This window comes from Cercospora kikuchii (genome assembly GCF_019650295.1).
Source record: "Cercospora kikuchii DNA, contig_00006, whole genome shotgun sequence".
Taxonomy (NCBI): domain Eukaryota; kingdom Fungi; phylum Ascomycota; class Dothideomycetes; order Mycosphaerellales; family Mycosphaerellaceae; genus Cercospora; species Cercospora kikuchii.
In genome coordinates this window covers 1,114,094-1,129,766 of record NW_025408587.1, presented here as the reverse complement: position 1 = coordinate 1,129,766, position 15,673 = coordinate 1,114,094, and the positions used below count along the sequence as shown (strand labels likewise).

The window sequence follows — 15,673 nt, the reverse complement described above, 5'->3', positions numbered from 1 at the left end:
TCATGTACCGCTATGCAAACAAAAGGTGTATCAAAAGTAGCTTGAGAAAACATCATGTCGAGTGCCCATTCGATGGGACACCATTCGAAGGCACGTGCTGGGCGCCCTCCTGCGTCAGATCGAACGGCCATGGCCAGCCTCCCGTTGTCATCTCAGCTGGCAGTTGGAAATCATCATGCGGCGTGCGCATTCCCATGTTGTTCGTCATCTGATGATGATTGCCGTGTGGGAGTATCGAGTGTGTGCCATTCGGGGCATTGCTCGGCACGTATACACTGCGTGCGCCGTCCATTGTATGAGGATACGGACTGATGTGCTGTCGCGGCAACTCTGAAAGCATCTGTCGTTGTGTCTGTATGTATTGATCGATCTTGTCGATTCGTTTCCGGAGGCCTCGACTTGATCCAGCAGCTGGCTGAAGCCCAGTTTCAAGATCTTCCAGCAGATCGGCCAGCTGCACCATAAGCGTTCGGACTCTCTGGTAGGAATCCTCGTTCAAAACGCCTTGCATGACAGAGGATAAAATGTGACCAATGCCTCCGAGATGGTAGACTAAAGGTGTGGAGATCGCTCTGAGGTAGTGTTGAGGAATGTCGCTGAACGTTTGGAGTACTGTATCAGCCACTCGGCATTTCTCCTCCACATTTTGCATATTGCTCGTCCGTGACTCCAGTAAAGTTATTCGCACCAACTGTAGCGTGGCTTGTATGTTGGCGGCCTGGAAGCCGTATATGTCTTGACTGCGGTCTCCTGTCGCAGGAGCCGTGTAGTTTTTGAAGCGATCTGGCAAGCTGTAGTAGAGGTTAATGACGTTTTCCATGATCTGTGTGTCCGGCATAGTGTTGGCCATCATCAACCTGACAACAGAAATGCGATCATCCCGACGTGATTTGCTGATGCGCACTCTCTTCATGGCATGCTCGAGAACGCGGTACAGATCAGTGGTGAAGTTGAACCCGCGTAACCAGTTCTCTGGGTTCTGTTTGACCGTGACCCCTAATGCCAACTCATCGTCCGTGGTTTCGCAAGGGTAAGCAACGTATGAGTGAGTTTCTTGGGACCTCGGAGTCGTGTTGAAGACGACGGATGTGTAGACGTCAAAGCTGTACATGGCCCAGAATAGGCGTCTTCGCTCCTCCTTTTCCTGGATAGATATCTCTTCTGGCCAGTGTGCCTCATCGTGAAATCGCTGGATCGTTGCGAGTGTCATATAGTGACCCATGTACAGGTGCATGGTCTGGACCTGGCCATACTGGATGGCCGTCAGAGCAAGCAAGGCACATGCGCGCAGGTAGCCCAAACCAGTAGCATGTGTCAAGTCTTTGCAGATATTATCCTGCGCTGCTGAGAAGAATACTTCTGAGGAGTTGCCAACGCTTTCTTCGATCTGGTACTTATCACCCAGCGCTCCGTCTCGCGTTCGCGCGGCTGCCAGCGCACAAGCTGCCATGACAGATGCGAAAAAGCCACGATCCTTAAGGTGCTGCCGTTTACGAACACGATCCCAGAGTGTCGGTCCATGGAAGAATGGGAATAAAGGATATACAACCTCCATGTATATCTCCAGATAGCGGTCAATGGTCTGCTGGTTGGATGCCGCAAAACAGTGCCATGCTACGCTCAACAGATCATCTCGTCGCCCTTCTCGCACAACTTCGTACGCGCCTGTGAATTCGGCGGATTGTAGCGGCAGGACACTGTGCTGGTAGCCATTCTCAAGCTTTATGGCCGGTGACCCCGACTGTCGAGCATGATCAGTCTGCGCGAACACTTGTCGTCCAGCATGCAAGGCTCACCTGAGTAGCTCGTTGTTGCTGCGCAGGGATAATGTTCCCAGGCACAGCATGCGCCGCTGAAGGGTTACGGCGTCGCCGTGATGGCCTGTTGTAGGTGCAATCTACGGCAAAGTCGTAACAATTCTGACACTTTCGAGGCTCTTCATTAGAGGGCCTGCAGCGGATGCTATCAAAAGTGGTCAGCGGAAGGTCTGAGGATGGCCGAGCCGACTTTTTCTTCAATTTCTTCAGGTAACAGCGAGCAAGGAAGGGAGGGAGACACGAAAGAAAGGAATACATACCTGCGCCTGTGGCATAAGTCGCAAGCTTCTGCATTGTTTGTTAGCCTGGTAAAGGGTGAAGTTCAAGGCATATGGTATGCCGGCCAAGTGAAGTCGAGATGGCCGGTGAGGGCAAGTCGACCCCGAGCATGGAGGGAAGGAACGTACGAGAGATCCTCTGCAGCTTTCGTGGTCGTTCATGGGTACTCTTGGAAGACATGTTGTCATATTTGGGCCACGGGGTGGACTCCGACCGGCATGGCCCTTTAGCAGCTTAGTCTGTCGCATACATTAAAATCCTGGCTGGAAGAAGGAAAGAAAGAGCAGGCGTGGCAAGTCAAGAGCAGCCGTGTAGCCAGCAAGAAAGTACTGTGCAGGATCGAGGGAAACAAAACGTCCTCTCTCTCTCCACTACACTCCACCTCTGCAGGCCCGCCACCCTGGTTTGTCAACGGCCATCGTTTCTGCCGGGCCTTCCACAAATCTCGATGGATTTTCCAGAAATGCAGTAGCAGAGAATGAGCCTCCCTTGGTTTCTGCCCGTCGATGTCACTTTGCATCATTTGGCATTGATGGCACTTCCTCCTTCCCGAACGGACAGACAGTGGGTCGATGTGGCGCAGATCCAATCACAACCTCGGATTTCACATGACCCTAACTCCGGCTTCGCGGAACATGTGCAGAAGGGGACAATGCGGTACCAAGCGGTACCTCGAAACTTCATGAACAATTCTGGCCGCGCGCTGCGGTCTCGTCTTCACTGTCGGCGCTCGTTGTCGGCCGGCGACAATCAGCTCGCCTCGACGCTACATGTCATGGTCTTGGCCACATGAGCCACAATCCTGTCGGCCCCTGGCATCCCAATGGACGAGATTTGTCACTGGTCAGGACCTTAAAATCGACAGCAAAATAGCCAGGAATTGATCAGCACCACGGGCACGCATGCTGGAAGCGCACCCAATGAGAACAACCTTTCAGGGCTTTCCGGAGCGCCGCAAAAGCGGAAACGGACTGATTGGGCTTTGAGCCGAGTGGCCCTCGTCCAGAGGCGCCGTGCTCCTGCACCGCGGCTCTTGTTGCAGGTCAGAAGTCCACAAACGAACATGATTGCGATGCGCTAGGAACTCGCTCCGTCTCCGAAAACCTTATTTGCAAGTGAACATTTGTGGTTGGGAGTGCCAATTCCGCGGAAGTTGGAGCCAGACCCAGCCGGATATATATGTCACTGCAGCTGCCCAAGTCTGCACGCGATTCCCCTGTTGCCAGCATTGCTCAGTGGCTCTTCGTATCGCGAACCAAGATCTTTTCGATGCTGTGATCATGCCAGCGGGGGTATGCTTTTCCATACTCAGATTACAGGCATGTGCAACATGTGCTTAAGTGCTGTGTAGCAGGTGTCGGTTTTGCGGCAGCGTCGAAACCGGCTTACAGGCTAACTGTACATCAATCTATGCGATAAATACGCATGGAGAAGTCGTCGCTTGCTGCAGCTAAGTATGAGCAACCGCTGGATGACGCTTCGCGTGCTGCAGGCCTCCAGCGTAAAGAGCTGACCGCTTTCGAGGGCACAATTTGCGTGGGCATGTTCTCTGACCCTAGTATGTTCAGAGTTTCGCTATCGATGTTGATGAGGCCGATGTTGCCGGTTTCATCACCTGCTGCCAACACCAAATGGCCTTCGTGGACTTGGTTGTCAAAAGCGATGGCAGTCAGAGGAGCTGCAGCTGCATGCGTGGAAATGCACTCCGCCGTTCCGCCATGCAGCCTCCATATCTTCACGCTCTTATCCCTGCCCGACGTCGCAAACACATGTCCAGCAGCTGCAGGGGCCCAGCAGCAATCCAGGATCATGCGGGAGTGTCCCTTTGGATTACTTACGAGCAGCGCATATGCGCTCGATGCACCGCCACTCTTCTCAAACAAGGACCACTGCCGGTCCCTTCCCACACTCAAGAGATAGCGATCGTCTGGTGAGAAGGACAGGCTCGTGACCGTCAAGCTGTGAGCAGTAAGCGGAGGCTTGATCTCGCGCCACTCCTTCGTTTCGTAGAGTCGGATGACAGCGTGATCCAACGAGCTCGCTTTGCAAGTTGTGGCAACCAGGGAGCCATCGTTGCTTGTAGCGACTGCGGATATCTCATGACCATGGCCGTACAGCTTCTCGTGTTCGGGCCATAGTGTATGCCGCGCAAGATGATCCTCGAATGGAGGCCGTTCGAGGTCGAGGTTGGATTTGCTGTGAGCAGTGTCTGCAGCTTCTGGCTCGCCTGCATCGAGTGTTGCGTCCTCAGCCTCATCATTTTGCTCGTCGCCATTCGTGGCCGTCACTGCTTTGTTTGACAGGCCAAGCACTGGTATGTCAGCAGCATCCGGGAGATGAGCTGATCCAGAACTCGCAGCGCCACTCAATTTTGCAAGAAGATTCTCAATCGCTCGAGGCTTGTCGAATACTCGAAGCAGCTTTTCGTCGGCTCCGGAAATGAAGCGATCTTCAGTGACGACATCGATGCAATTGAGGTCATAGCCATGTATTTGCGGACGTGCGAACTCATGCCAGGACAGTGCTTCGCCGCCTTGCCGCTTCCATGTTGCATATAGGCGGGTGGTCTGGTCGGAACCCGTTGACAGCAAGTATTGTCCCGATCGTGCCCAAGCGAGACTGCGCACTTCTTCCACGTGCCCGCCAATGCCCACGTCTTGCGTCCACATATCGCTGACCGAGTCATAGTTCCATCTCCGCCAGCTTCCCGTCCGGCCCAGACTGACCACCGAATGGGAGTCATATTGCCAAAGTCCGACCCAGAATCCACCTGTGCTGCCAGTTGCCGTTGTTGACCCTTTTTGAGAACTGATCTCGCCCAGCCGACTACTACATACCCAGAGTCCCGAGGCAGGCTCCACGTTCCATATCGACAATGAATTGTCTGCAGACGCTGTGAGCAAAGGGGGCACTGCGCCATCGTGCGCTCTCGACGCCCAACGAGCTGTGTAAATCCAGTCCTCGTGACCAATGAGCAAAGCTTCGAACGTCACAGTGTGCTGCGAGATTCCATTGCCGACTGTGTGGGCTTTGTTGGACAAGGATGTCTTCTCTGCCGCTGTCACAAGCTCGCTCGCCTCGCTGACGGAGGTGGTCGCGGTGTTATTACCTCTTCGGAAGCGCCAAAGACGAGCATATTTGTCCTGGCTGGCGGAAGCCAGTAAAAGATCGCTTCCAGGGGTCAAATATTCGTATGTGAAATCCAGAGATCTGATCCAGCCTTCATGGCCTGTCAAAGTGGCGTGAAGCTCAAATTCGCCGTGAGATTCCTCTTTCTGTGAATATAACTGGATGTGACTGGCAGTCCCGGCAACTGCGAGGACTGCACCGCCATTCTCGAGAGCTGTGAGCGCGAGGCACAAAGGAAAGTAGCGTGGTTTCAGTGAGATGGACTGAGTTAGCTTAACTGTTGCACCTTGCAAATGCCATATCTTGACTGTGCCGTCTGCTGCGCCTGTCGCAATCAAGCCAAGTTTTGTAGCTGTAGCGATGGCGTTGACGGACGCAGTGTGTTCGGTCAGGCACTGGACCTCTTGAAATTCTCCATTTGATTTCGTGGTAGCTGACCAGATCCGGATGGTCTTATCTGCACTGCCACTTACAATGAGGCGCTGATCAGGGCCGTCAATTATCTTGATCGCGTTGACGAGGTCTGTGTGCCCGGCAAGCAGTGCATGCACGCCTTTGTACTGTTCGTCTTCGGGGTTCCACAAGGCGATGTTATTGCCAGCGCCATAGGCAAGAAGTGAAGGCGCCCAGTCGGCCGCAGATGGATGTCTGTTGCCACCCGCGGCTATGTACTCGACTGCGCTTCGGATCATTGAGGTCGCAGTGTCAACATGTCGGAATTGCGAAGTCGAGGATGAGTACTACAAAGTCGGGTGCTGTTGAGTCAAAATTTCCGTGCCAAGACAGCAATCAAACAACGCGACTTCCACATCGAAACACTCAAAGTGAACCACAGGCACGACACTTACCACACCATGGCCGAAAAAATAGCCCTCACTGTCGAGTTTACGTAGGTGATGATCAAACCACTTCTCCTCCACTTCTTTTTCGATATCTAAGTCGTCCTTAGCGGAGGCCTTGAATTGCTCTTCTCGGATCAACGCCAGCACAAGATCTCTTTGCCCGCGAAAGATCCTGAGGGTCGACCAGCTACGGTTGCATTCCTGATCCAGTGGCTATGCGACAATTTGATGCAAGATCCACGAAAAGACATGTTCGTACTCGATGATACGGTGTAAAGCAGCACAGAATATCTATCCGGATGGTAGTCACCTACTGACAACGGGTAGACGACCTGGAGTCTTAGTACTCATCAATGATTCCGATTGGGAGCTGGAAGGAGAGGAGAAGTACGAACTGCAACCTCGAGACAATATAGTGTTCGTGTCAACGCTGCACGGTGGATGAGAGAATGTCAATCTCGCCAAGCTGCAGCGCACAAAGCCCTCTCAGAACTTGAAGCTCGAGAGTTTGCTACACTGATCTAGACCTCTCTGTAGTAGGTACATGTCTTACTATGGCAGAGACTGCAGCATTCACTTCCCAGGCTGTACTTTGCTGAACTCGGCAAACCAACGTACGGAATGGGGTCCAATTCAGGATGCTCGTCGAATTCCATCGTGAGTAACTTGGTCCACGATGTACATGGAAATCGGTCATCGACGAATTGATGGACGTCGGCGAGAGAGTTCCTGCTTTAGCACAAATGTAGGGCTAAGAATCAACCCCGTTGATGACAAAAGTCGTTCATATGGAATTTCGACGTTTTCAATGTTCAGTAATTTGTTTACGAGGCGTTCCTGTAAGTGACGAAGGGCGTCGAAGTCGTCTGCGGGCCATGATGTACTAACATCAATTGTGTCCCGTTGCCTGGTGGAAATCTCCTTGAGCGTATTTTGTTCCACGAAGCGTGAGAACCGAGCTCGTAGATGGGCCTCGATAGGTCTGCATCAGATTGCAATCGTGTAGTTGCCATTCTGCTTCTCCTGCAACCCACGTGAACTCTGCCAGTTCATGCGCAATTCACATCGCGCTAGCCCTCACCCTTCGTATCCTCAACCCCAATTTCCAACCAGTCTCTCGTCACATCGGACCCGGAAACCCCAACACATCAACCCTCATCACAAGGACTCCCCTTCGAATTCCCAAAGTCACAATGTCTTTGAATTCGACCGTCTCACGCTGCTGCGCCATTCCCTTAGTGTGTTGTTTGATGGAACCAATTGATCGACAGAGCCGACTCATGTTCCCTGCTTACATCCTGTCAAAGCCGCCAGGCTCCGCAAACTTTCGGGGTTGGCTGCAAGGTCCGCTGTTTGACACGTTCCGAAACGCAACCTTGTGCCAACCATACGTGCATACAAATACGTGGCATTGACGATGTGGTCGACTGATGTGGGATATTGGCGGTGTGGTTTGGATAATGATGAAATGGCGGCATGAACGCCATTGACTTCGTAGGAACTCGTATTGGTAATGGCGAGAGTAGCGCAACTACCTGCCCCTATCCAGGATTTTTTCTGTAACCCATTCCTTGCCATCTCTGGCTTGCAGCACTTTCCATGCTTTCATTGGCCATCCGGTCGAGCCTGCAGTTGCCGGATCTCGCAAAGCCACCGAAACCCAACATTGCCTTTTCCCAACACCGACTTCCTCAATTTTGCCAATCGGTTTACCGGTGTCGAGCAAAGGCGTGCCTTCTGCCAGGCTGGCCAATTGAACTTGAGTAACAGGCGTAAGAGGATGTAAGCGTGTTCGCTGAGTGCCTCCGACAGTGCGCGCCGCTGCACGGCTGAGAGAAGCATAGACCACATACGGCGGCATTTCTGTCGTCGACAGACGAGCAAGAGGACTGCTCGAGTGAACAAAGACACACTTCTGTCGCTCCTGTTCCTGCATGCTTGCTTGCCGATCGACCTCGTTATTGCTTGGTTGTAGCGTTCGATATGCAACCTCGATCGCCCGCTGCGGCTTTCTCCCAACGGACACCGCACCGGGCAGAAGATCATAACGTACTGCAACCTGATCGATGTAACCAGCAGCCGCGATTTGCTTGATACGGCTGACCTCCTTGTCAGAAGGCGGGGTCAGATCCGGACGGTATGCGCGGTCCATAGCGGTCTGCAGATGAGGCTCCATCAAGTGGTGGAGTTGCCGGCGGAGCGCCTGTACTTCGCTCATTCCCTTCTCTCGTAGAAAGTGCTTTTCGCAGAACGACGATGCCTCATCATCCGCTTCCGCGTGCGCATGGGCAACAACGGCAGTAAGCACCTTCATCACATCTGAGGTGTCGCCCTTGTACGTAAGGGCTTCCCGCGCACGACCGTAAGCCTGGCGACGTTTCTCTGCTGCAGACTGTGCGGCAGCGTCCATTCGCTTTTGCACTTTTCTGTCCTCAGGATCGCTCAATTCGTCTTCCTCCTCACTTCGCAGAAGTTGAGGCTCCGGTATGAAGAGGTCACCTACTGCTAGGCCTGCGACCAAGGCGATAACATAAGCAAGAACATCGTACTGCCGTCCCAGGAGCAGCATCTTGCCGAATCTTGGATTGACAGGATAATTAATCAGCTCCTTTCCTGCTTCAGTAACCTGCCCCGTATTCGATTTGATCGCGCCGAGGTTCTTGAGCAGTCGCTCGGCCTGCGCAAGCTGTTCGGCTTGGGGAGGTGTGGGAAAAGGGAAGTTAACCACGTTATCAACCTTCATATTCTTCAACTGCAGCACTGTGCCCTCTATTGGCGTCCGAAGAATTTCGGGCAGGGTGTGTTGCTCGAAATAGCGCTCATATATCGCCGAACTGTACAGTCTGTAGCAGTGACCGGGCCCAGTACGACCAGCGCGACCCATTCTCTGAGAAGCGCTGGCTTTCGAGATCCAGTCAACCACGAACTGCTGGACACCAGTTCCGATGTGGTATTGTTTGTCCTTGCTGCGACCGCAATCGAAGACATATTTGATGCCGTCTATTGTGAGAGATGTCTCTGCAACGTTAGTAGCCAGTATGATTTTTCTGCTACCTTCAGGCGTCTTGACGAATACTTTGTCCTGTTGCGCTTTTGGTAGTGCTGCATAGAGTGGCAGGATCTGAGCCTTCAATTGTCCCCGAGGCATTGCGGAGGACGTCTGTTGCTCTTCTACTGCAAATTCGGCATCGTCATCTTCATCATCCAAGCCTGTAATCTCCGGCTCGGAATCGGATTCTTCTGCGCCGTCCTTGCCATCGTCTTCCATGTAGTCATTGACAGCCTTGGGCTCAGGATAGTGGGCTTTAGAGAGCTGGAAACCGGCACTCTCTAGCGTCAGTTGTTCTTTTAGTCTCTTTTGAACAGTCTGAATATCATCCTGCCCTGTGAGGAACACTAGCATGTCGCCCGGTGGTAGCTTCTTGTGGCCCCGTGCCACTTTGCGAACCATTTCGGAAACATAGTCGCGTTGAGTCTTGCGTGCGAAATGTTCTGTGACCTGATATTGTCGTCCCTCGGCCTTCATGATCGGGGGCTTTACCTTGCGAAATAATCGATCGTTCATGAGAAAGTCGGTCACTCGTAGTGTCGCGCTCATGATGATGAGTTTGAGCGGCACATATCTATCCGGGTCCTCGCGGCTCAAGTCTTGCCTAAGTGGCACTATTCGCGACAACATGCCGATGAGGATATCCGTGTTGACACTGCGCTCATGTGCTTCGTCGATTACGATTGCACTGTATTTCGAGAGCGAAAAATCCTGTGAGATTTCGCGAAGCAAGATACCATCGGTCATGAATTTGATTTTCGTGTCACGACTCACACTGCTATCAAATCTGACCTGATGTGCTACTTGCTTGCCATGGGTCTTGCCGAGCTCATGTCTAACACGATCCGCGACAGATGTCGCAGCGACTCTGCGAGGCTGGGTGATGCCAAGCATGCCTTTTGTAGCATATCCGTTCTCCAGTAACATCTGCGGGAGCTGAGTTGTCTTTCCAGAACCGGTGGCGCCACATACAATTGTGACTGCATTATTGTGGATGGCTTCCATGATCTTCTGTTCCTCCTGAACGACAGGAAGCTTCAGACGCGCTTCCTGGATATCGGAGTCACGTTCTACGACCACTGCGCTTGCTGGCCGATAGGCATTTTCCGTTGGCTGGGAGGCGGCAGCAATGTTTACTGCTATCGGATCTGGTGACAGTGCCCTTGGTCTGAAGTTAGTTTTGATTGCTTCCTGGTTCTCGGGGACTGCGGATGGTATGAAGCCAACAGCTTCGTTTCGTTGCGAATCCGCCCAGGCCTTGAAAGCTGACACTCGCGATGGTTTGTCATCGGCCAGGTCCTGATCCTCGTCTTCCTCGTCTTCTTCGTCTGACTCCTCTGATGCGTCAGTCATGCTCTCATCTTCTTCATCGCTGTTGTCATCCTCATCACTCGAATCGTTCGAACCGCCATCCTGATGAGAAACATCTGACTCCTGCGAAGCAGAGTCACTAGCATCTGAGTCGAAGCCGTTCCAAACCTCTTCGTCCTCGGCAGACGAATCCTCGCCGTCCTCACTTTCTTGCTCAGGTGTGAGGTCAAAGGTGAGCCGTGGCTTGATGATGGCCGATTTCTTCTGACGTTTCCGTCTCTTAATCATTGGCCGACCACTTTCATCCAGCTCCAGTGGCCGCTTGAGTCCTGCCCCGATTGCAACCTTTCCCAAGGCTTCCGCGGTCGTCTCGACTCGGGTTTGCTCAATACCAGTCTTGGTCTCCTCACCGTCACCTTGGCCGTCTGCCTCGTCATCCTGGTATTGCTGCACCTCAAGCCGTCGCTGCAGCAAAATCTCGTCGTGACTACCAGATATCCCAGCTTCTTTCTCTTTCAGAGCTCGCTGTAACTGTTCCTTTCTCGTCTCGTTCACACGGCTTAGCTGCTTTGAGCTCCGTAACAGGCTGGTATCCACTTTCTGCGCCGCCAACTTCTTCAGCAACTCCTGGTTTTCCTCCTTCTTGAGCTTTGTTTCAATGTATTTGTCTAATCTCTTTCTCTTCTTGGAGGAGACTTTGGTCTCAGGTTCATGCGCCGTCAACTCCTCCTTCAATTGCCTTCGTCGTTCGTCTTTCTCGACCTGGGTAAGAGGCACGATTTCCGCCGCATTGGCTTGCTCCATCGGCTCATGCTGGGAGACGCCATTCTTCTTAGCAGCCTCCTTCTGTTTCGCGATTTTCCTGTGTTTGCGTTCGCGTGGCACAAATTTGGGCATTTTGCAAGCAGATGTTGCGGCATCATGTTGCATCGAGACTTTTTGAGACGAGCCTTCCCCAAGCTTGCAGATCTGCAGCATGGGTCGGAGTTCGGTGCGCCCAACCGAAAGCTTATCACAGCCCTCACTTCTAGCACTCCGCTCCAGGACTACATCACACGAAGCTTTGTACAAAACACTTCTTGACCGGACTCAAGATGGCGAGCGCCGAAACGAGTACGATGCCGCAAGCGAATGTCTATCCGTCCCAATTTCCAGCTCCGTCTCACTCGACCTCAGGGCTCATCAACAATGTCCTCACGACAGCCACATCCATTGCATTCTCAGACAAAATCGTCATCACATTATCACAAGCTGGCAGGCTCTCACACTGGACACATGTATCGCTTGCGTCAGCTTCCGCGGACCCAATGAACCCCAACCCCATTTCGAGCGGAGACCCTGAGAACGATTTGCTTCCCATGAGCCACTTGACCGCAACAACTGTGCTCGGCGGCACAAAGCGTGAAGACGAAATTGTGGGACAGACACTGGCCACAACTATCGCCAGTGCAATTCTGATGAAGCGGCCGAGCGAGTCCAGATTGCTTGTCTTGGGACTTGGTTTCGAGAACGCAGCGGGCACTTTGACTGAGCGGGCACTGTTTGACGAGGCTGTTGGTCTGGTGTTAGAAGTTTTGTGAGCTCAACGGGCGAATTCGACAAAGTCTCGGTTCAGGCTGCGATCTATGAACGAAGCAGCTGGTCAGAATGGGTCGCACATGCAGCTCTGACGAACAGTCAGTGGCTTTTGTCTTATGCACCTCCGCTGTCAGCCGGCAGCTACTGCTCCGAGTTCGCCAGCCACAGGGCCAAATAAGTCGAGAAGAGAGGAGTTGCTCATTAGTGGGCTGCATTGCTTCGCCCGCGCCAGATAGGATCACGGCGATTTGCAACTCGTGTCGCATCGTGGAGCTGAGTGTGGCACATGTTCGCAGGCACAGCAATGGCTCTAGATGGTAGCCTCTCCGAAATCGGATGTAGACTGCGCAAATGGAAGGCCAGACAAGACCTGTTTCGACGTGTTGAGAATGCCGAAACATTGGGACACCGAGCTGGTGATTAATCTCAACAGCCCACTCTTTCTTTTACACGTAAACATGCTGTTACTCTTCCAAACGCCTTCGCTAAAACCACAAGCACTCTTTCTGACCCCTTGGCAGCGGCGTCGAAGCAGCTAATATGGTCGCCCTCCGCCGTAGCCACCTCTGTAACCACCACTCCTAGGCCCGTCGTAACCACCTCCTGGTGGTCGCTCACCTCTGCGCCAATCTCCATCGCCTGGTGGGGCGCCTCCTCCGCGCCCTCCTCTATAAGGCCCAGGCCCATACGATCCTCCACCACCCCGGCCGTAGCCGCCTCTGCCATAGCCTCCTTCTCTACCATAGCCGCCGCCTCCATATCCATTCTCTCGGCCTGGAGGTGGACCACGATTACCATAGCCACCATCGCGAGGCGGCCCTCGTGGTATAGGCTGAACTCTGCCATCTTGACCGGGAGGATATATCGAGCAAGCCACATAATCCCCAATGACAAACCTCGCTCCAGCCAATGTCTTGTGCGCGTCTCCTTCCAACATGTCCTTCAGATCCAATGCCTCGTCTTGGTCATCCTGCAGCTCCGCATTCCCTCCACCAATCACTACTGATCCCAGTGGCTTATCAATCCATTTCCCTCTGTTGCCTTCGACAATGGTAGCGCGTGTATCGGGGAAGATAAGCTTGAATACGAGACGCGTCCCTACCCCCGGAGAAGGTATCACGCCTTGCGGTAGGACAGAGGTGAAAAGCGCGGTAAGTTCGCCCAGAGTGCAGTTTGGCCAAGTGTAGATTTGAACGCTCTGTTGCCTGATGGTAGTCGGCAGAAGAGAGGAGTAATCGGGAATGTTTGTGGTATCTGCTGGAGGGGCGACACTGAATTCCCAAGGATCGAGTGGACGCGCTTGACGCCAGAAAAGTCGGAGGAGGAAGGGCGCAGTTGTTGCGCGATCGATGTTGCTGCCGGCCTCGGGTTGAAGCGCCATTGCGGGTGTCTAGTCCTGTCGCTAATATTGTATCATGCAGCGTGCGGGTATCTCGTCACGGTGGGGAGGAATTGGAGGGATTTGGCGATGGTTCGGTGAGGTTGTCGATGCAAGCTGGAGCTCTTCAAGTGAGCTCGAAGTTTGACGCAGCATGTGAACTTTGTGCACTGGAGCGGACCCCACTCCGCTGCATCCATATATTTCGAGCTTTGCGCGTTCAGACAGACCTCTCACATCCTGAAAACAGAGTCTGACGGCGTCCAGATGGATTTCGCAAGTTTGATGAAGTCGCAAATCGCGTCGTCCGCGCCGGCAAAAGAGGATGGCAGCAAAAAGTATCTGAAGCGATCAGAGATCGAGGCGCAACGACAGGAAGAATATGCAAGAGAGCAAGCACAGCTAGAAAAGGAGCGGCTGGAGCGGCTTGAGAAGAAACGCAAACGAGACGAGGAGGAGGCCGAGCGTACTCGCGCAAGGGAAGAGAAGAGGCAACGATTGGCAGAAGAGAGTCGGAAGATACGTGAAGAGGAAGAAGAGGCCGAAGAGAGGGCGCGGAGGAAGCGTCTGGGTCTGCCAGAACTTGAGAGAAAGGACAGCGAGACAACTCCGCTGAAGGAGGGCGAAGAGGACATTGCGGAAACAGAGCTGCAGGCAAAACTGCGTGACATGGACGAGCCTCGGATACTGTTTGGCGAAACACACATCCAGCGGCTGCGGCGGTACCGCAAGCTCACAGCACTGGCACTGGCACCCAAACTCAGCAGTGGACCGATACCGACGACTCTGGAATTGGTCCCAGAGGCAGAGATGAAAGTGCCAGAGAGCGTCCCCAAAGACAAGGAAGGCTACAAGTTTCTTCTACGCCAACTGGCATCTTACTTCGACATGCTGCTCTCCGAATGGCAGAATGCACTGGCCCGGAGAACGAAAGAGGTCAAAGAATCCTCCACCGGCAAGCAGGCCTATAATTCATATCTGGCTGCGAAGGATAATCTCAAACCATTGTTCAAAAAGTTCGAGACTGATGCCATCGAATCTGCGATCCTGCCGCCAATCCTGGAGATTGTCGATTTGGCGCAAAAAAAGCGCTATGTGGACGCCAACGATGCATACCTCAGGCTGAGTATCGGAAAAGCCGCCTGGCCCATTGGTGTCACCATGGTGGGCATTCACGAGCGAAGTGCACGAGAAAAGTTGCATGGAGAGAATAACCAGGCGCACATATTGAGTGACGAGACCACAAGAAAAATGCTGCAGGGCATCAAACGGTGCTTGAGCTTTGCGCAGACCAGGTGGCCGCCCAGTGATATCGGTCAGTTGATGGGATGATTGGGATCTGCTGGCTATGTTCGAGCGCGCTCAAGAGCACTCACGAAGGCGAATGAGTATGAGGAGACGTTGAGTCCATGTGGACTGGTAACAAAATGTGGCATGTCCTACCTCGCTGTCTTTACAACCACGATTGCAGCTGCAGCAGTACCAGCACCGGCGATTGCGATGATGACGAACGGAATAGCTCCGGCACATCAGCTGGCGTCGGCACGGCTTGGCAGACGATCGTGCTGTCTGCCACAGTGCGCAGAACACGAAAAATCTTGCTCAGTGCTAGCGATCCACCTCCAGCTGCCAAAACGTGGATAACCAGCGACTTGCCTCCAGCTGCCAAAACCTGGATGACCAAGCATAATGTCGAGCGGGTCGGCGAGACGGCAAGCAAGCAGACAAACTACTTCTGCGTAGTAAGGGACAAGGCTTTGCCGAGGACTCTCAAGGTCCTGCGGTTACTAGTGGCAGGAAAACTCGTTATTAGTGATTCGTGAATTCAGGACTCGCGCAAGGAAGGCGAACTGCTAGACGCAGATAACTGCGTCTATGCTGACCTAAAGGACATCGGTGCGGACCTAGCAACGCGGTGCTTGCTCTTCGCCTCGACATTTCTACCGAGATAGCCGCTTGAATTGTTCGAACTTGCCAACAAAGCTAGAGCAGCCGAGATCCTGAAAGGGAACGCGAGAAAAGGCCATGCAACGACGCCCAAGTGTTATCTTCTTCGGTGAGAACAATGCTGCAATCATGACGCAGCATTACGAGAGTCAGATGCGGCTGCTTGTGTTCAACTCGGCTAGCATAGATAGCATTCAAATTAGACATTATGTCCAAGCACCTATCGATATCTTCTGACATAGGTAACGATAAGACGTGGCGTGTAACGAGCCTCAAGTCGGCATCTACGGCGGCGCGTACGGTGTCTCGCTCAGAGGCATCGTACGTGAAAACACTCGTCCTG

General features: G+C 53.1%; 6 protein-coding genes across 7 annotated transcripts; 2 read left to right on the top strand and 4 right to left on the bottom strand.

Moving 5' to 3' along the window:
• Nucleotides 1-52: 52 nt before the first annotated feature.
• CKM354_000935900 (uncharacterized protein) lies at nucleotides 53-2,276 on the bottom strand (the record flags this gene model as incomplete). Of its 2 annotated transcripts, XM_044804776.1 has the most annotated exons (4): nucleotides 53-1,741; nucleotides 1,797-1,962; nucleotides 2,078-2,105; nucleotides 2,225-2,276. In XM_044804776.1, the coding sequence occupies 4 exons, from the start codon at nucleotides 2,274-2,276 to the stop codon at nucleotides 53-55; spliced, it is 1,935 nt and encodes a 644-aa protein (XP_044660711.1). The 2 variants fall into 2 exon arrangements, with proteins under 2 accessions (XP_044660711.1, XP_044660712.1); XM_044804777.1 differs by lacking the exons at nucleotides 1,797-1,962; nucleotides 2,078-2,105; nucleotides 2,225-2,276 and having other exon boundaries at nucleotides 53-1,555.
• Nucleotides 2,277-3,499: 1,223 nt separating this feature from the next.
• Nucleotides 3,500-5,917, bottom strand: CKM354_000935800 (Elongator subunit ELP2; the record flags this gene model as incomplete). The annotated part of the gene is made up of 1 exon (XM_044804775.1): nucleotides 3,500-5,917. The coding sequence occupies one exon, from the start codon at nucleotides 5,915-5,917 to the stop codon at nucleotides 3,500-3,502; it is 2,418 nt and encodes an 805-aa protein (XP_044660710.1).
• A 1,681-nt stretch (nucleotides 5,918-7,598) lies between these two features.
• On the bottom strand, nucleotides 7,599-11,324 carry CKM354_000935700 (ATP-dependent RNA helicase ECM16; the record flags this gene model as incomplete). The annotated part of the gene is made up of 1 exon (XM_044804774.1): nucleotides 7,599-11,324. One exon carries the CDS (start codon nucleotides 11,322-11,324, stop codon nucleotides 7,599-7,601), a length of 3,726 nt encoding a protein of 1,241 aa, XP_044660709.1.
• Nucleotides 11,325-11,521: 197 nt separating this feature from the next.
• Nucleotides 11,522-12,007, top strand: CKM354_000935600 (uncharacterized protein; the record flags this gene model as incomplete). Its single annotated transcript, XM_044804773.1, has 1 exon — nucleotides 11,522-12,007. The coding sequence occupies one exon, from the start codon at nucleotides 11,522-11,524 to the stop codon at nucleotides 12,005-12,007; it is 486 nt and encodes a 161-aa protein (XP_044660708.1).
• Nucleotides 12,008-12,540: 533 nt separating this feature from the next.
• CKM354_000935500 (uncharacterized protein) lies at nucleotides 12,541-13,386 on the bottom strand (the record flags this gene model as incomplete). Its single annotated transcript, XM_044804772.1, has 1 exon — nucleotides 12,541-13,386. One exon carries the CDS (start codon nucleotides 13,384-13,386, stop codon nucleotides 12,541-12,543), a length of 846 nt encoding a protein of 281 aa, XP_044660707.1.
• Nucleotides 13,387-13,650: 264 nt separating this feature from the next.
• Nucleotides 13,651-14,715, top strand: CKM354_000935400 (mRNA splicing protein PRP18; the record flags this gene model as incomplete). Its single annotated transcript, XM_044804771.1, has 1 exon — nucleotides 13,651-14,715. One exon carries the CDS (start codon nucleotides 13,651-13,653, stop codon nucleotides 14,713-14,715), a length of 1,065 nt encoding a protein of 354 aa, XP_044660706.1.
• Nucleotides 14,716-15,673: the final 958 nt, after the last annotated feature.